This window comes from Aedes albopictus, chromosome 2 (genome assembly GCF_035046485.1).
Source record: "Aedes albopictus strain Foshan chromosome 2, AalbF5, whole genome shotgun sequence".
In the NCBI taxonomy this organism is placed as follows: domain Eukaryota; kingdom Metazoa; phylum Arthropoda; class Insecta; order Diptera; family Culicidae; genus Aedes; species Aedes albopictus.
In genome coordinates this window covers 357,742,387-357,763,334 of record NC_085137.1, presented here as the reverse complement: position 1 = coordinate 357,763,334, position 20,948 = coordinate 357,742,387, and the positions used below count along the sequence as shown (strand labels likewise).

Genomic DNA, 20,948 nt, shown 5'->3' with positions numbered 1-20,948 from the left:
CTCGATTTTAGATTTGGCTGTCGCTTTACGCTCGGCGTCAGAATTACACAGGGCACTCATTCTGTTTTTGGTATGCGGAGTGGAGCAAATGAACACATGAACTCTAATTCGATTTCACTCAACTTGAGTGATCTATATACAGGGGGTAATTCAATGGACTAGTTCAAATTCTGTACAACTTTATTTATTAATTCATTTTCTATTTCAAATATTCGTGGTACCGCCACAAGTCAGCCACACTGAACTATAAACCATATTCCAATGTTTTTGTTCAGCCAGAGTGAACTGAGTGCAAAGTACTGAGAAATTAAATGGAATTATATCAATGATTTTAAATAATTTACATGTTTTCTTCATTTCTGATGGTTAACAAAGGCTTGTAAGTTACATGTGTGCGAAAAAGTTTCAAATAATCTTAGCTGTTGTTTATTTCTGAGTGGTTGAACTTGAAGCTTAATTATCTCGGAATAAACTTTTTGGCGCTTAGTTCGGTTTAGCAGAAGCCCGGCCATATAGCCTCAAATTTGAGGCTGTTCATAAACCACGTAGACCAAATATTGACCCTTAAATTGAAAGCCCTTGGTGGATTCTAAGGAGTATTGAAGAAAAGTTCAATCATGGAATGTATGAAAGTTAACATTTAAATTATTGAATATCTCTTAAGTAGCTCATCCTGTACCGTTTGATGTAGCAATATAGACTGAAAAAGTAATGAAAACAATTATACCCGCAATTTGCATCCGTACAGTATTGCACTAAAAAATGATCCACCAACAACGATGCCACATAGCCATACCAGAGATAACACTAAATATGTAGGTTCATACCTCTATTCTCATCTGCATCTCCCATTGTTCTTCACCAGGTGGTTGTTCCTACGCGCCCGAGTATTACATCAACATCCGGACCGGGACCCACTATTTTCCCAAAGGGCTTACCGGATGCAGCGGGATCGGCGTGGGAGGATTTACTAGTGGCGGCGGCGGCGGTGGCGGACACGACAGCAACGGTACCAGCAAATTCAAATGTGGACTGAACCGTATCGAGGAGAAGCATGTCGAGTTTGCTGTCGATGAGAAGGTAAGTTGAGGATGACGATGCTGCAGTGATGAAACTGTGCCAGAGTTGAATGCCCAGATGGTATTGATGGCAGCAGCAAATAAGTTTGCATGGTCTGTTAGATTTGTAGGCAATCCAGCAAACGTGTAATTGATTGAGTTTCACTTGTGGAAATCAAATCATCTCACTCACGTGCTTGTCTTTCAAATGCAAATGAACTCAAAGGATTTACTGAATTTAGGATTAAACTTTAAACTACCTAAATTGTTATCCTTGGTTCAATATAAAAAGCCGAATGAGAATATACGTAGTGCCTTTGGAATCTAAAAAGTATTTTTGTTATTATATCTCCATTACATTCGCTTTTCTGTCTAGATGAATTCGTCATCGTCCTTTTGGATGATGAAAAGCCCTTTTAGGTATGAAAAGAAATTGTTCAAAACCCAATTTTAGATGATATGTCACTACAAGTTTTGCTTGAATTCTACCCTTTTCTCCCACATTGTGTCCCAAATTTTGTAAGAGTTTTGTCAACAGCAAACCCCTATGAGTGAAGTTTTGTTTAAAATCATCTAAAAGCCAATAAAACTTGATTTGTTTTTGTTCAATTTAAATCCATTCAACTTTTGGAGAAAAAAATATCGTTTGAATCAATTTGGGTAAGAAACTTGGCCTTACCAAACCCATCCACTCCCACCTAATATCTCGGAAGCAACTAGATGCAATTCAAAAGCATTTACTTGAGCATAAAGCGGAAATGCACTCAAGAGAAATTCCTTACAATAATGCTGAAAATGAAATCCTGAATGCCACGCGGAAGCGTGGTTATTTATCTGATTCTTATTCCCCGAACGTTCCTTTCAACCGCTAAAATAACATCTTCTGTTTACTTATGTCTCATTGCAGCCGTGTCTTTCTCCGTCGCGACAGTGCACCAGCGAGTCGTATGATTTGGTGAAAGCTCCGGCTGGCAAGAGCTCCACCTCCAACGGAATGGCAATCTTGAAGAACAGCAGCAGCAACAATGGCGCCTTATCGCAGCAACAGCATCAACCCGCGCCAAATGCAGCGGCCGCCATGCAGAGCCCTATCATGCAGAAGAACCTTGGTATGCAGCATTACCGGAGCATTGAATGTACGTATAAATAGTGCCCCGAACAATTGGTCCCGTTTGGGCTAATGATAGAAATTCTTCTCTGGCGGTGGCTTATGAATAGAAGATGCTTTTCATTTATTTTACAGCACCGTCTCCAAGGCAGCGCTGTCGCATCCGAACCAATCCGTGGCTGACGACAATAGACGGATCGCTGGCGAGTGCGGGGTTGAAGAAAACCGACCAGGATTCCGGCTCGACGACCTCGTCCGGTATCAAGTCCAGCAGTGGCACCGATGACAATAAGAAAGATTCCAAGTAAGAAGGCTGGTTAGGGTGCGGCATGTATTTTAAATGTTCTTGAAATCCAAAATTGTGTGTCTTACTCAACAACTCAGTCACCAAACAACTCACTCATCAAAAATTTGAAACCTACATTTAAGTGACTCCTTTCAACGTTTTCGAGCTGGATTGTTTCGTCACTTTTCCTGCAACCTCGCTGACTTTAAAGGCGTTAATTATGCTCAGTTCCATTGCCGGGGTCATGTGTTATCCCTCCGGCCCAAAAGGGTCAAGTAGATGCTGTTAGTACCTTTATTGAATTAAAATTAATTAATTTGAATTGGGTATCCAATATAACTGCAGTACTTAAGGCTTATGAAGAGTTCATGGGGAAAGAGCAACAAGTGCCGTCAAGGTTCACTTAAAATTTGTGAAACAGGGTACATGGGGTCTTATGGGATTGTTTAAGGGTCTCCAAAAACTCATTTGAGGATAGATAGTCGAACCAATATACATAACAAGTGATCCCTCGCTGAGGATTTGGAATGAGTACTATACCAGTTTGGTGATGGTAACGAAACGATTTGTTTTCAAGTCAAGTTCGCAAGTTGTGAACGAGTCGCGGTACCCAACACGTGATTTCTGATTGGCTCGTTTTCTGTCAGATCGGTTTGTATGCTTAACTTGAAATAAAATTAAAAAAAAAACACGCGGAAAAATACACGTAGCATAGCATAGCATAGCCGACCGTACACATCCTGGGGTGGCTGTCGATAGAGACGTTCAATGCGCCAGAAAAGTTGCCTGGGACTTGACAAACCTTTCGTTTAACGAACTCTCGACACCTGGCCAGGTCCTTACGATCAGCGGGGACGGGAAGGAAATGTTGATTAGATATCTACTTAGAATAATATTCCGACGCGTTACTCGTCTTGTCACCAGTTCTGGAACACTACCGGTTCTCCCAAATATGGTCTGAGATTATTTGTTGATTAACCGTTTATCTTGTTACTGAATAAGTCATTGATATGTCGCATGAATTGGTTCCCTTTACATTTGACCATTTCTGGCGGGACACCCGTAATCGGTTCCGTAACACACTGATATGGCTTGCGTCTATTTTCTTGCAACTGTTCATCATGTTACATAAAAAGCCGTGATTTGAGCTATCGCATGCATGGGTTTGGTGTCACTGCCGGCCCGGAACCGGCTGGGGAACACTACTGATAGTCGCTTAAATAGTCTGAGCCTATTTGCTTGCTAAAGTTTATTAGGTTATCAAAAAAGCCATGGGTTTTGTTCAATTTCATATATAGCCGCTCTCGGAGGGAAACCCGGAACTTGTTTCGGTACTACTGACAGTCCATAATGTGGTCTTAGCCTACTTCCTCAATAACCGGTCATCAAGTTGTCGAAAAAGCCGTGATTTGATGTGCCGCATGCAAAAATTTTGTCAACTTTTATATACGGCCACTTCCGGCGGAACACCCGGAACCAGTCCAGATATGGTCTGAGACTATTTTCTTGCTAACTGCTCATCAGGTTATCGAAAATGCCGCAGTTTGATGTGTCGCATGCATGGATTTGGTTCACTTTTATATTTGGCCACTTCCGGCGGGACACCCGGAACCGGTTCCGGAACACTACCGGTTCAGATATGGTCTGAGACTGTTTTCTTGCTAACTGTTCATCAGGTTATCTAACATGCCGTAGTTTGATGTGCCGCATGTATGGGTTTGTTACATTTTTATGTATGGCCCCTTCCAAGGGTACTGGTCCGGAACACGTAAATGGCCATAACTCCGGAACGGCTGGACCGATCCGAACCATTTCCAATAGGAAACAATGGGACCAGATTCCGCGTCGAATGAACCGTCGGTCATTAAAATCGGTTGAGGTTTACTGCCAAAAAGTGATGTGAGTTTTTTTGTACACACACATACACGCACACACATACACACACAGACATCACCTCAATTCGTCGAGTTGAATGGAGCACGAGGACCTGCAGCTGCTACTTCCAAAAGTTCTAATTTGGTGCTTTCCGACACCTGATCCGTTTGGTGATCAACCGCAGTGAACTTCGGAGAAATTAACAAGCTATAAATTCGTACCACCCAACATCTGTAAGATTTGTGTTAAAAAACCCAGATTAATCCACCTAGTGGTGATAGTGCCTTTCTCGTCGAATGTTTTCCCACCTACTGTTCATCAGGTTATCGAAAAAGCCACTGTTTGATGTGCCGCATGCATGGGTTTGGTTCACTTTCATATTTGGCCACTTCCGGCGGAACAACCGGAACCGGTTCCGGAACACTACCGGTTCAGATATGGTCTGAGACTATTTTCCTACTTACCGTTCATCAGGTTATTTAAAATGCCGTGGTTTGATGTGTCGCATGCATGGGTTTGTAACGTTTTTATATCTGGCCCCTCCCTGGGGTGCCGATCCGGAACACCTAAATGGCCATAACTCCGGAACGGCTGGACCGATCTGAACCATTTTCAATAGGAAACAATGGGACTATATGCCGCATCGAATGAACCATCGGTCGTTGAAATCGGTTGATATTTACTATCTAAAAATGAGGTGACCTTTTTGTACACACACACACACGCACATACGCACACACATACATACACACACACACATACACACACACAGACATCACCTCAACTCGTTGAGCTGAGTCGATTGGTATGTAAGACTTGACCCCTCCGAGGGCTCTATAAAATTTTCGTTTTTGGAGTGAACATATAGCCTTTCGGTACACCTTGGTTTACGAGAAAGGCAAAAACAAATCATACAATCTAAACAAAACTAAAATAATGTTAGTTTATCGAATTTAAAGTTTACCCAGCTAATTTGACAGCAATCATTGTCGAATTAGCGTGGTTTTATGATACGACACGCATGGGTTTGGTCCAATTTCACATTTACAAATTTCGGTTCACATTTTACCACTTACCGATTGTCCCTGATGTGGTCTTAGACTAGTTTCATGCAAATTATTAATCAGTTTTATTAAAAAGTCGCAAATTCATGTACAGTGACCCCACAATTAATGAATCGACAAAAATGACCACACACTCTTAGAAAAAAACATGTAAATTTAAGTTCACTTGGATGCACATAAAAGGAGCGGCCCGTTTGACACAAATTTACGTCTTCTATCACAAATAAAGTTGAGCTAGCAATCGCTAGAGCCGAAGCGAGAAATAAAACATATGTAAGTAAAATAATGAACTGGATTCGAACTCTGGTCCGCTGATTGAGAGGCACGTACTATACCTCTCGGCTGTATAACCGAGTCGAGAGACAAGCGATAAATGTAAAACTGTTTCTACCTATCTGGTCAGATAGGTTTGTTGACATCTTGTGATTGCACACTTGAACTTACATGATGGATGTGAAATTGAGTCAAATTTGCCATTCAGTCATGAAATGTTTACGTACGTTGATGGTTTACGTCACGTGTAAATTCCTATTTTTTTTAAGAGTGCAGTTTATGGATCACTCATTTGATCAACATGGTGATTCATAAATAGTGTACAAAATTAAGGTGATTCATCGGTGTGGTTTCACTGTAATGCATGTATGGGTTTGGTTCATTTGTGCATTTCGCCAATTCCGGCGAGGCACTCGAATCTGGTTCCGGAACACTACTGACCTGAGACTATTTTCTTGCTGACCGTTCTTCGCGTTATCGAAAGGCCGTTATTTCATGTGCTGCGTGTATGCGTTTGGTTCTTTTCTACATTTGACCACTTCCGTCGGGGCACCTGGAACCGGTTTCGGCACACTATTGGTTTTCCAAAGTATGGTCTATGATTTTTTTTCTTGTTAACCGTTCATCAGCTTACCTAAACAGTCATTTAATGTGTCGAATTTATGGGTTTGGTTCTCCTTTACATTTGACCACTTCCGATGGGGCAACCGTAATCGGTTGCGGAACACTACCGGTTGTCCCCAATAATGGCTGGAAACATTTTTGCCAAATCAAGATGCCTAAAAATTCGCGATTTGATGTGTCGCTTGCATGGGTTTGGTTCCCTTTTATATTTGACCATTTCTGGCGGGAGACCCAGAACCAGTTCCGGATCACAACCGATTCAGATATGTTCTGAACATATTTTCCTGCTTACTGTTCATCAGGATATAAAAAAGTCGCTTGCATGGGTTTAATTAACTTTTGTACTTTGCCACCTCCGGCGTAACATCTGGAACCGGTTCCGATGTGGTCTGAGAATGCTTTCCTGCTTACTGTTCATCAGGTTATCGAAAAAGCTGCGGTTTGATATGTCGCATGCATGGTTTTAGTTCAATTTTATATTTGGCCACTTCCTACGGGACACCCGGAACCGGTTCCGAGACACAACCGGTTCAGATATGGTCTGAGAATATTATCCTGCTTACTGTTCATCAGGATATCAAAAAAGCCACTATTTGATATGTCGCATGCATGGGTTTGGTTAACTTTTATACTTGGCCACTTCCGGCGGTACACCCGGAACCGGTTCCGGGACTCTACCGGTTCAGATATGGTCTGAGACTATTTTTCTGCATACCATTCATCAAGTTATCGAAAATGCCGTAGTTTGATGTGCCGCATGGATGGGTTTGTAGCGTTTTCATATCTGGCCCCTTCCTGGGGCACCGGTCCGGAACACCTAAATGGTCATAACTCCGGAACAGCTGGACCGATCTGATCCATTTTCAATAGGAAACAATGGGACTAGATTCTGCGTCGAATGAACCGTCGGTCATTAAAATCGGTTGAGGTTTACTGCCAAAAAGTGATGTGAGTTTTTTTGTACACACACATACACACACACATACACACACACACATACTCGATGTGGAACTTGCGGGGATAGCTAAGTCCCTTAGCGTAGGTAAGGCCCCAGGTCCGGACGGAGTTCCGAACCTGGCCTTAAAAGTAGCTATTGCAGAAGCTCCCGAGATGTTCAGGTCTGCTATGCAGAAATGCCTGGACGAGGGAGTTTTCCCAGAAGCTTGGAAGAGGCAGAGCCTGGTACTATTGCCAAAGGCGGGGAAACCACCCGGAGACCCGTCGGCATATAGACCAATATGCTTGATTGACACGGCGGAGAAGGTGCTCGAAAAGATCATCCTCAATAGAATGTTGAAGTTCACTGAGGGCGTAAATGGTCTCTCGAGCAACCAGTATGGCTTCCGGAAGGGGAGGTCCACCGTAGACGCTATCTTGTCGGTTACAAAAACCGCCGAGAAAGCACTCGAGCCTAAGAGGAGGGGAATTCGCTTTTGCGGGGTAGTGACTCTGGATGTAAGGAATGCATTTAATAGCGCCAGTTGGGCTGCTATTGCTGATGCGCTCTTGCGTCTGGGGATACCGGAGTACTTGTACAAGATTCTCGGAAGCTACTTCCAGAATCGCGTACTAGTATACGACACGGAGGTGGGTCGGAAGTGCTTTCACATAACCTCAGGAGTCCCGCAAGGTTCCATCCTGGGTCCGGTGTTATGGAATGTCATGTACGACGAGGTGTTGAGGTTAGAGTACCCAGTGGGAGTGGTGATTGTCGGATTTGCCGACGATATTACGCTCGAAGTCTACGGTGAAACGATCGAGGAGGTGAAGTTGACTACCGACCACTCGATCAAGGTTGTGGAGGCGTGGATGCGGTCCAGAAAACTGGAGCTGGCTCACCACAAGACAGAGGTGACGGTTGTTAACAACATGCAGTCGGCGCATCAGACGGAGATCAGTGTAGGAGAGTGCACTATCCTGTCGAAGCGCTCTGTCAAGCACTTGGGCGTGATGATCGACGATAAGCTTACCTTCGGTAGCCACGTCGATTATGCCTGTAAAAGAGCCTCCACAGCTATTGCGGCACTGTCCCGGATGATGTCCAATAGCTCAGCGGTGTACGCCAGTAAGCGCAAGCTTCTGGCTAGTGTTGCTACGTCCATACTTAGGTATGGCGGCCCGGCGTGGGGCACCGCGCTAAGTACTGAATGCTACCGACGGAAGCTGGAAAGTACTTACAGGCTTATGTGTCTGAGGGTTGCAAGCGCGTACCGTACCGTGTCACACGACGCTCTCTATGTCATTACTGGTATGGTGCCCATCAGCATTCTTATCAGTGAGGATATGGAGTGCTTCGAAATGCGCGGCACAAGAGGCATACGCAAGACTGTCAGGATGGCCTCTATGGTCAAATGGCAGCGCGCGTGGGACAGTTCCACCAAAGGAAGGTGGACCCATAGGTTGATACCGAGGGTAGATAGTTGGATTAATAGGCGCCATGGGGAAGTTTCATTCCACCTGACACAGGGCCTTACAGGTCATGGTTGCTTCCGACAGTATCTACACCGTTTCGGGCATGCGGATTCTCCCGAATGCCCAGTGTGCAATGGTTTAGAGGAAACGGCGGAACACGTGTTGTTCGTGTGCCCGCGTTTTCGCACAATGCGTGACCGCATGCTTGCCACATGCGGGGAGGACACAACTCCGGACAACTTGGTCCAGAGAATGTGTAGGGATGAGATTAGCTGGAATGCCGTTTCAACGGCTATCACCCATATCGTCTGGGAGCTACAGAGGAGGTGGCGCGTGGACTCGGAGAATGGCTAGTCCAGATGCAGTACAAGAGGTGGTCCAGGGGTTCGAAGTCGGCTTCGTAGGTCATACCGGTGCCCTGCGGTCGAGATCGACCCTTACAGCGATTAAGTGGCCGCGGAGAGGAAGTCCCGGTAGCGGTGCTGTCGTGGCGTCAGTCTACTGGGTTGGATCTGAGCCCGCGGTTGGAAAAGGGTCCCCGGCAAGGGTCGGGGTAGGTGAGACCCTGCTGTCTGCAACCTACGGATGCAGCTGATAAGGCCTGAAGGGTAGTGATACCCTTGCCTTCAGCAGGTCAGATCGGGTTGCATGTGGGCATCAGTTCTTGATGTCCGCTCAGCAGTAGGGCGCGGGCGGGGTTGACCCTGCCCGCCTTCCGAGGACAAAGGGAGTGGCGAGGACCACTCGGGAAACTGGCTAAGCGCCAGCATGCTATCGTGATGGACTCTCCAGTGCGAGTCATCGATGTTCGTTGCTGCTAGGCTACGGCAGCTAACCTTGAGGGTGCGATATGCACTAGCCCCTCTCTGAAGCAATACCTTCTTGGTGGTTCCGGAGAGACGTAGGGTTTGGCGACCATAGGAATGTGTTTTAGTGGGTCGAGGAGAGAGTAGTCCTGGCTTCTACCGGCATTGTAGAAGACGGCCTCATCCCCACACTACCCTAACCTTCCTGTTAGGGTGTCTGATGAGCAGATTTATCCCCCTATGGTTTAGAAAAAAAAAAAAAAACACACACACATACACACACAGACATCACCTCAATTCGTCGAGCTGAGTCGATTGGTATATAAGACTTGACCCCTCCGGAGGCTCTATCAAATTTTCGTTTTTGGAGTGAACAGGCTATATCGGTACACCTTGGTGTACGAGAAAGGCAAAAATGTGTTAAAAAATCTCATGTGTTTTACTAAAAGTTCTAAAACTTTCAGAAAACTAATTCGATCTTGCTCAAAATTTTACCAATGCAGCTTTGATATATGGATTATAATTAGTCAAAATATTAGCATTTTTGATTGACGTATGAAAAAGTTATTAACATTTAAATGAAAAAATATTTTGACCAAAAAACAGCTATACGGACAATTGTTTGATACACTCTATACACTGTCGCTTGAGCGACACGTTCTCCTCCATATTGGCGTGACCGAGGTTGAAGGTTGACAGCCACGAACCGTGTGCTATGGAGAAATATTGTTGATCTATCTCAGTCGAGAACTACCCAAAACGGTGTGTTTTGCTTTGCCTGATGTTTCGGTTCTTTTATTGGGCCTTTTTCAGGGGTCAACCGTCACCTGACCGCTTCCGCCATCAGGGCTCTAAACTGTACCTTATCACACAGCACCACGTGAGCTATAGCACGTGCCTTTCTGTGCCGCCTCCTTTCAGGTGGAGGTGTTGGCAATTCTGCGATGTTAAATAAAAGCAAGTGAACCCAGAATTTTCAACTTTATTTCGACGGTCTCCGAAGAAAACTTCCCAAATCAAATCATCATGTTACAGATTATTTCAGAAATGGACCCGCGATGTCACATACATGGGATGTATTTTCGACTTTCTTCGCTCTGCTGGTATAAAAGTTTAATTCGCTTGTGTTTTCTTCTCCAGTTTTTTTTTCTCTGTTTTGTCCTCTTTGTGTTACCAAGCTGCTCCTGGCCATCCGGAAGACCAAGTCCCACAACAAGTTGGTACCAGCACCACAAGGCACCGAATACACTAGCAAGATGTGATTTACCCCCGGATGAGCTGCAGTGAAACCTTTGGTCCAATCCTTACCCTGTCCATCCCTCAAAATGTGACCTTCTAACCTCGAGCTGCCACGAGTACCCTGGCTTCCACCCATTACTAACAGATATCATTAAAAAGTTATTACTATGTATAGTGTATACTATTAAGTACAAAAAAAGATCTTCGGCTCCGTAAAGCGTTATACGCGATTGGGCCCCAAATAAATGAACTAGATAAAAAAAAAAGATTATTTCAGAACATCTTCCATGCGGCCCTAAAGAAATTTCACAAAGAGTTCTTTTAAGAAATCTGGCCATAATTGCTTCACGAATTCCTCCATGATTTTTCAAAAATCATTTCAGAGACTGTTTGAGAAATTCGTCCAGGAATTACTTCAGAAATTAATTTGGATATTTATTCAAGAATTTATCTAGGCATTCGTTTGGAGAATCTACTGAAGATCCCTTTAGAAAATCTATCAAAAAAAAAAAGAATTCGTTCAGAGGTTCCTTCAGAAATTCCTTTCGAATTTTTTCAGAAATTTCTCCAGAGATAAAACTTTCAGTGATGCCTCCAGAAACTATTCTTTGGAAATTCTTCCAAGGATTTCACTACAAATTCCTACAGCAACTTCCAATTTCTCCAGAAATTCCACAGTTGTGTAAGCTATGTATGAGTTTCTGAAAAAAAATCTCCAGCGATTTCTCTAGAAAATCCTTTAGAGATTTACTCTATTTTTTCGGGACTTTTCTAGAATTTTATCCGAAAAATCCTTCGGAAATTGCTTTAAGGCGAAACTGGAAGCATTTCCTCACTTTTCGGTTTTTGATTTTTTATTGAATAACGAAGCAATATTTTCAAAATCGGGTTTCGTACACATGTAGAGGATGGATCTTGATTTTTTTTCGTAGTGGAAAATGCTTTTCGTTTTTGCAAAAACTATTTTTGAACGAAATTTCACAAAAAAATGGTTTTTGAAAATATGGAAAATTTTTTCAACACGAAAAAAAAATCAGAAAAAAAGAATCCACCTAGTGGTGATAGTGCCTTTCTCGTTGAATATGTTCTCACGATCTTTCCATCGACGTAAGCCAAAGTGTTCTGAACCCTGATATGTACTTTAAAACAAAAACAAGCATTTTATCAAAGCCATCATTGACTCAAAAATTATTGATAGGACATAGTCCGACGTTATGTTCAACGGATGAGCAGAGATGAAATATATCAGACTTCTCAGTTGACTACTTGAGCATCTTCACTAACACTGGAGGCCAATCAATATCAAGACGATTCTTACAAGCTAAGATATAACTGTTTGCACAATCACAGATCGCCTTGCGGTTTTTTTCTGCACACTTAAGGCGAAACATTTTTTGGTTTTTGATTTTTTTATTTAATAACGAAGCAATATTTTCAAAATCGGTTTTCGTGCACATGTAGGGTATGGATCAAGGTATCTTCTGATTTTTTTTGAGGAGGAAAATGATTCCATTTTTGCAGAAACCATTTTTTGTGAAATTTTGTTCAAAATTGGTTTTTGCAAAAACGAAAAACATTTTCCACCACAAAAAAAAATCAGGAGATGCCTTGATCCATACTCTACATTTGCACGAAAACCAATTTTGAAAATATTGCTTCGTTATTAAATAAAAAATCAAAAACCAAAAAGTGAGCAAATGCTTCCAGTTTCGCCTAAGGCTATATTTTATTATCATATCATAGGTTACAACATTCATGTGAAATTTGACAAAAAAAAATGCAAGCATACAAACTTCAACCACATTACAGAGCGTGGGGACGCAACCAGTCGCATCAAAATTTTACCCAGTAATTTTAGACGCAAAAGAGTATTAGAGAACTTTTGATGCGATGGGTTGATGCGATTAAGGCCTTTTCTTGTGTCATCACAAAATGGCTTCTTCAGAATCATCATCCAAATTCAACTTTACACAGTATTGCACTAATACCTTGACATAAAAAAATCGACGCTTACCTTTTCTCCAAAATTCTCCACTTCACGCAAGATATTTTGAAAAGAAATATAGAACACACTATTCCAATTAAAATTCTCTTTCGAACTATCTATACCACAAAGAAATATTTTCACTCAAACTTGAAAATTATTCAAATTTGTCTCAACCGCACCAAGAGTTCGATGGCAATGTTTACCACCCACCAGCGCGACGCGACGGTGCTGTCCGGCGCACAATCATCGATCATTGAACGCAATGATGTCGATCTTGCGGGCCAATTCATCAATAAAATCAATCAAAATCATTGAAATGGTCAACTCAAATTTATCGATTAAACGTCGTGAAATCGAAAACTATTCTTCGAATGATTATTGTTGTACTTTGAATCACATATGATAGTAATAAAAGCAAATAATTTTTATTTGTGAAATCTCCTCCGCACTGTCCGCCAACACTGCTGCTGCTTGCAAACATCAACAGCGGAAGAGCATACTAAGAGTATTCGATCATTTTTAGCTTATTACACATAAAATTCGGTGTTTTTTTGTAATATTGAGACATGTTTCATTGTTATTTAGCAAAACAGAGTAGTCTACTGCTTGAATTGCTTTTAAATGATTAATAATCTTGAAATGTTTACATTGGTGAAAGCGAGACAAAGAGGTGCTATTTTTGTTTGTTTGTTTATAGAACAAATGTGAAAAGGCAACACCACTACTGTTGCGCTCGATGATTGTTAGTAATAATAATCGAAAAAGAAGTGCTGAAATAGGAGTGACACAGGGAGTCACCTTAATTTTAAATTTTACCATACAACGTTGACTTTTTTTACTGTATATTTACACCTCAGGAATCTGGAATTGTATGATTTGGTGAGATCCCTTCACGGCTAGCTAGACAGTGGTAGTGAGTAAACGTTAAACAAGAGCAAAAACGCGGCGCGCCGTAAGCGTTCAATTTGAGTACTGATGAATACTTGAATCAACCGTTGGAAACATGAACGATAGGTAGTGAGTATAGTGAGACGTCTGTTTGTATTTGGGTTTAATTTGTCAAGATTTTGTACTCTTACATATATTTATAGCTTGCATTAATTTTATCACTTTCGTAGTTCCGGCGAAGCACCAAACGCTAGATCTACAACCCTGCCGATAGCCTTTATGTGGTATGAGCCTATTTTCTAGCTAACCGTTCCTCAGGTTATTAAAAATACCGTTGTTTGATGCGTCACATGATATATTTGGTCACTTTCGGTGGGGTACCCCGCACTGGTTCCGGAGCACTACCGGGTCTCCCAAATATAGTATGTATATTTCATTGCTAATGTTCATTAGGCTACCTAAACAACACGATTTGATGTATTGCCTGTATGCGTATGGATCGCTTTTACATTTTACCACTTCCAGTGGGACACCCAGAACCAGTTCCGGGATTGTACCGATTGTTCCTGATTTTGTCTTAGACTAGCTCCATGCAAAGTGTTAATAAGTTTTCCTAAAAAGTCGAGAATTGATGTACCGCATGCATGAGTGTGGTTCATTTTTGCATTTCACCAGTAATCTTAAATATGACCTGAGACTATTTTCTTGCTGACCGTTCTTCGCTGCTTGCATACGTTTGGTTCCATTTTACATTTGACCACTTCCGGTGGGTCAACTGGATCCGGTTTCGGGACACTATTGGTTTTCCTAAGTATGATCCATGCTTTTTTTTGTTAACTGTTCTTCAGGTTACCTAAAGAGTCATTTGATGTGTCGTATTCATGGGTTGGTTCTCCTTTGCATTTCACCATTTTCTATGGAACATCCGTAATCGGTTGCGGAACACTACTAGTCCACAATATGATCGGAAACTATCTTTTACTAAATCAAGATACCAAAAAAGCCGCAATTTGATGTATCGCATGCATGGGTTTTGTTCACTTTTATATTTTCTAATTTTCGGCGGGGCACTCGGAATGGATTCCGGAACAGTACCCGTAGTTTCTGATGTCGTCTGATCCTATTTTCTTGCTAACCGTTCATCAGGTTATCGAAAAAGCCGCGGTTTGATATGTCGCATGCATGGGTTTAGTTCACTTTTATATTTGGCCACTTCCAGAGGGATACCTGGAACCGGTTCCAGATCACTACCGGTTCAAATATGTTCTGAGAATATTTTCCTGCTTACTGTTCATCAGGTATCAAAAAAGCCATCATTTGATATGTCGCATGCATGGGTTTGGTTAACTTTTATACATGGCCACCTTCAGCGGGACATCTGAAGCCGGTTCCGGAACACTACCGGTTCCGATATGATCTGAGAATGTTTTCCAGCTTCCTGATCAGGTTATCGAAAAAGCCGCGGATTGATATGTCGCATGCATGAGTTTAGTTCACTTTTATATTTGACCACTTCCGGCGGGACACCCGGAACCGGTTCCGGAACACTACCGATTCATATATAGTCTGCGACCATTTTCCTGCCTACCGTTCATCAGGTTATCAAAAAAGCCGCGGTTTGATATGTCGCATGCATGGGTTAAGTTCACTTATTTTATGTTTGGCCACTTCCGGCGGGATACCCGGAACCGGTTCCGGGACTCTACCGGTTCAGATATGGTCTGAGACCATTTTCATGGTTACCATTCATCAAGTTATCGCAAATGCCGTAGTTTGATGCGTCGCATGGATAAGTTATTAGCGTTTTCATATCTGGCCCCTGCCTGGGGTACCGGTCCGGAACACCTAAATGGCCATAACTCTAGGGGCAGCAGGGACGGATGTCCTGGGGCCTGACGCACCCCCCCGCTTGCGAGTCAGCCGCGTAGTTGCCGGCTAAGAATAGGACTACTAACCCCAATTCAAGGTGTCAAGCGACCCGTGCCGAGGAATGAGTGATCGAGGGGGTGAAAAAGATGCTCGATCTTTAACGGAGCCTGTGGGGCACCTGGGCACCCCCCACAGTAAGCTGTCCCTTACCGCGTTAATGCAGAGCTCTGGCGTGGTGGACATTCTTTCTCGTGCGACTCGTGGGAATAAAATATGAGTAACAAACCAATACAGAAATCAAGTGTAGCAGGTAGTAGTGGTGGGATCAACCCCTTCGCAAGAAGCGGGTTGATGAGATCTCCGACAATGAGAAGTGAGGAGATAGGCGCTGGGAGTTGCGTACGCAGCTCAAGCGTGGGTGCTCCAGTCCACTTCCCGGCAAGCCAGCCGGTGGAGGTTATGGACGGAGCGTGGTTGTTGAGGGCCGTCAACCGAGGATCCAAAGGACGGTCCGCAATAGAGGTGGCTGAGCAGCAGCTTGGCAAAATCATCGACTTTGCGTCCACTAAGTCGAATATAAGCAAGGACCTGAAAACGGCCTTGCTTCGACTTAGGGCGTCGATCGACGATGCCAAGCAGGAGCACGCGGCACTCGCGTTGCTGACTGCTGCAGCAGCGGAGCCTGCAAATGAGAAAGTGCCGAAGTTTACCCAAACGGAGGCCTTCTCCTTCGCAGGAAGTCCGAATAAGGCGGAAGCGACTGCTCGCGACGAACGGGGCAAGCAATCGCAGAAGCGGGCGAGGCAACCGTCAGGCGAGGAGCTGTCTGGCGGTACCCGCAAGGCCAGGCGAATCATTACCCCGAAAGTCGGTAATAATGCCGGAAGGTCGGACCCCAGCCAGGGTTCCCGGAAAGCTGGGAAGGGTGGGCCTGAAAAGGCTGGCCCGTCCCGGAACGATGGGAACAAGGGGTTGCGACCGCTAGTGGGCCCTCAACAGCCACAGAGTAGGGCGATCCAAGGGGTGGACCCCCCTTGGACGAAGGTAGAGCGGAAGAGGAAGAAGAAGGCGAATCCGCAGGTAGTAGCGCAGGACGCCAAGCCAAGGCGTAGGAGGGCAGGTGCCAAGCGCGAGAAAGGCGACGCTATCGTCATCAAGACGGAACAGTCCAAGTACTCGGACGTCTTGAAGATGATGCGAAGCGACGCCAAGCTTGAGGGTCTTGGAGCCGACGTACGCAGTATTAGACGTACTCGTACGGGCGAGATGATCCTGGAGCTGAAGCGCCAGAAGGAGCACAAGGGCGCCGCCTATAAGAGGCTGGCAGAAGAGGTCCTTGGTGAGGGTGTGCAGGTGAGGGCTCTGACACATGAGGCGACTCTGAAGGTCAAGGACATCGATGAGATCACCGAAGTGGAAGAGCTCGTCACGGCACTGCGGCAACAGTGCGATGTGCAGGTGGCCGCCGCAGCCGTTAAGCTACGGAAAGGGCCAGCAGGGACACAGATAGCTTTGGTTCAGCTACCTGTGGCGGACGTCAAAAAGTCCGTTAAAGTAGGGAGCATAAAGGTGGGTTGGTGTGTATGTCACCTGACATTCCACGAGCCACCAGAGGTTTGCTTCAGGTGTCTGGAACCAGGACACAAGTCGTGGGACTGCAAAGGCCCCGACAGGCGCAAACTGTGCAGGCGATGCGGCGCTGAAGGTCATAAGGCCCAAAGCTGCACGAGTCCGCCCATCTGCATGATCTGTACCGGGAAATCCTCGAACAACAGACATCCGATGGGTGGTCCAAGGTGCCCGGCCTTCAAGAAAGCCGCAGTGAACAACAAATCACAGTGCAGGTAACGCAGCTGAACCTGAACCACTGTGATGCGGCTCAGCAACTGCTTTGTCAGGCAGTTTCTGAGTGGGAGACGGATATCGCCATCATATCGGACCCATACCGAGTACCCGCCGGCAACGGCAACTGGGTCGCGGATGGGACCAGAAAAATGGCGGCGATATGGACGACGGGTAAATACCCCGTTCAGGAGTTGGTGTCTACTACCTATGAGGGCTTCGTGGTCGCCAAAGTAAACGGGGTCTTCTTCTGTAGCTGTTATGCGCCTCCGCGGTGGCCGATCGAGCAGTTCACGCAAATGCTGGACCGCTTAACGACCGTGCTAACAGGGCGAAGGCCGGTGGTAATAGCGGGCGACTTTAATGCCTGGGCCGTGGAATGGGGAAGCCGTTTCACGAACCAGCGGGGTCAGATCCTGCTAGAAACACTGGCCATCTTAGATGTCGACTTGGCTAATGTCGGTACCAAGAGTACCTTTAGTCGAAACGGAGCGGAGTCAATTATTGACGTGACCTTTTGTAGTCCTGGCCTAACAAGTAGTTCGAACTGGAGAGTAGATGATGGCTACACTCACAGCGACCACCTGGCGGTTCGCTACAGTATCGACTACAATAACAGCAGACAGCGGATAGAAGAAGAGGCGGCTAGGCCAAGGCCAAGCCCTCGCAGGTGGAAGACATCATACTTCGACGAAGGGGTATTTAGGGAGGCGCTCCGCCGTGAGCGAAACTTAATCGGTTTAGACGGCGACGAGCTGGTAGCGGTGCTCTCACGTGCGTGTGATGCGACCATGCCTAGGCGAGTCCACCCTAGAAATGGGAGGCCACCGGCTTACTGGTGGACCGACGCGATTGCGGACCTGCGCCGCGCCTGCCTACGGGCTAGGCGGCGGATGCAGCGAGCACGATCAGAGGAAGAGCGAAACGAACGGCGGGTGGTGTTCGCCGCTGCAAAAGCCGCGCTTAAGACCGAGATAAGAGCAAGCAAAAAGGCCTGCTTTGAGGGTCTCTGTCAGAGTGCCAATACGAACCCGTGGGGTGACGCCTACAGGATCGTTATGGCCAAGACGAGAGGTGTGATGGCTCCTACAGAGCAATCTCCAGAGATGTTGGAGGGGATCATTGGAGGACTTTTTCCGCGTCATGATCCTAGTCCTTGGCCTCCTTTCGTAGGACAGCCGGGGACTGGGGCTGGCGATGAGGAGAGGGTCACCGATGTGGAACTTGCGGGGATAGCTAAGTCCCTTAGCGTAGGTAAGGCCCCAGGTCCGGACGGAGTTCCGAACCTGGCCTTAAAAGTAGCTATTGCAGAGGCTCCCGAGATGTTCAGGTCTGCTATGCAGAAATGCCTGGACGAGGGAGTTTTCCCAGAAGCTTGGAAGAGGCAGAGCCTGGTACTATTGCCAAAGGCGGGGAAACCACCCGGAGACCCGTCGGCATATAGACCAATATGCTTGATTGACACGGCGGGGAAGGTGCTCGAAAAGATCATCCTCAATAGAATGTTGCGGTTCACCGAGGGCGAAAATGGCCTTTCGAGTAACCAGTACGGCTTCCGGAAGGGGAGGTCCACCGTAGACGCTATCTTGTCGGTTACAAAAACTGCCGAGAAAGCACTCGAGCCTAAGAGGAGGGGAATTCGCTTTTGCGCGGTAGTGACTCTGGATGTAAGGAATGCGTTTAATAGCGCCAGCTGGTCTGCTATTGCCGATGCGCTCTTGCGTCTGGGGATACCGGAGTACCTGTACAAGATTCTCGGAAGTTACTTTCAGAATCGTGTACTAGTCTACGACACGGAGGTGGGTCGGAAGTGCTTTCACATAACCTCAGGAGTCCCGCAAGGTTCCATCCTGGGTCCGGTGTTATGGAATGTCATGTACGACGAGGTGTTGAGGTTAGAGTATCCAGTGGGAGTGGTGATTGTCGGATTTGCCGACGACATTACGCTCGAAGTCTACGGTGAAACGATCGAGGAGGTAAAGTTGACTACCAACCACTCGATCAAAGTTGTGGAGGCGTGGATGCGGTCCAGGAAACTGGAGCTGGCTCACCACAAGACAGAGGTGACGGTTGTTAACAACCTGAAGTCGGAGCAGCAGACGGAGATCAGTGTAGGAGACTGTACTATCCTGTCAAAGCGCTCCGTCAAACACTTGGGCGTGATGATCGACGATAAGCTTACCTTCGGCAGCCACGTCGATTATGCCTGTAAAAGAGCCTCCACAGCTATTGCGGCACTGTCCCGGATGATGTCCAATAGCTCTGCGGTGTACGCCAGTAAGCGCAAGCTTCTGGCTAGTGTTGCTACATCCATACTTAGGTATGGCGGCCCGGCGTGGGGCACCGCGCTAAGTACTAAATGCTACCGACGGAAGCTGGAAAGTACTTACAGGCTTATGTGCCTGAGGGTTGCGAGCGCGTACCGTACCGTGTCACACGACGCTCTCTGCGTCATTACTGGTATGGTGCCTATCAGCATTCTTATCAGTGAGGACATGGAGTGCTTCGAAATGCGCGGCACAAGAGGCATACGCAGGACTGTCAGGATGGCCTCTATGGTCAAATGGCAGCGCGCGTGGGACAGTTCCACCAAAGGAAGGTGGACCTATAGGTTGATACCGAGGGTAGATAGTTGGATTAATAGGCGCCATGGGGAAGTTTCATTCCACCTGACGCAGGTCCTTACAGGTCATGGTTGCTTCCGACAGTATCTACACCGTTTCGGGCATGCGGATTCTCCCGAATGCCCAGTGTGCAATGGTTTAGAGGAAACGGCGGAACACGTTTTGTTCGTGTGCCCGCGTTTTCGCACAATGCGTGACCGCATGCTTGCCACATGCGGGGAGGACACAACTCCGGACAACTTGGTCCAGAGGATGTGTAGGGATGAGTTTGGCTGGAACGCCGTTTCAACGGCTATTACCCACATCGTCTGGGAGCTACAGAGGAGGTGGCGCGTGGACTCGGCGAATGGCTAGTCCAGATGCAGTACAAGAGGTGGTCCAGGGGTTCGGAGTCGGCTTCGTAGGTCATACCGGTGCCCTGCGGTCGAGATCGACCCTTACAACGATTAAGTGGCCGCGGAGAGGAAGTCCCGGTAGCGGTGCTGTCGTGGCGTCGGTCTACTGGGTTGGATCCGAGCCCGCGGTTGGAAAGGGGTCCCCGGCAAGGGTCGGGGTAGGTGAGATCCTGCTGTCTGCAACCTACGGGTGCATCTGATAGGGCCTGAAGGGTAGTGATACCCTTCCTTTGCGGGCAGGTCAGATCGGGTTGCACGTGGGCATCAGTTCTTGATGTCCGCTCAGCAGTAGGGCGCGGGCGGGGTTGACCCTGCCCGCCTTCCGAGGACAAAGGGAGTGGCGAGGACCACTCGGGAAACTGGCTAAGCGCCAGCATGCTACCGTGATGGACTCTCCAAAGCGAGTCATCGATGTTCGTTGCTGCAGGCTACGCAGCTAACCTTGTGGGTGCGATGTGCACTAGCCCCTCTCTGAAGCAATACCTTCTTGGTGGTTCCGGAGAGACGTAGGGTTTGGCGACCATAGGAATGGTTTAGTGGGTACGAGGAGAGAGTAGTCCTGGATTTTACTTTTGTTGTAGAAGACGGCCTGTCAGAC

General features: G+C 46.1%; 1 protein-coding gene across 1 annotated transcript in view; it reads left to right on the top strand.

The window, feature by feature from the left end:
• Window positions 1-795: 795 nt before the first annotated feature.
• LOC134286761 (uncharacterized) overlaps window positions 796-20,948 on the top strand; it is a 38,710-nt gene continuing 18,557 nt past the window's right edge. The window contains exons 1-3 of the mRNA XM_062848431.1: window positions 796-1,080; window positions 1,966-2,194; window positions 2,302-2,470. Coding sequence (XP_062704415.1) covers window positions 2,053-2,194; window positions 2,302-2,470 — 311 coding nt within the window. The 5' untranslated portion in view covers window positions 796-1,080; window positions 1,966-2,052. The remainder of the gene's footprint in view (window positions 1,081-1,965; window positions 2,195-2,301; window positions 2,471-20,948) is intronic.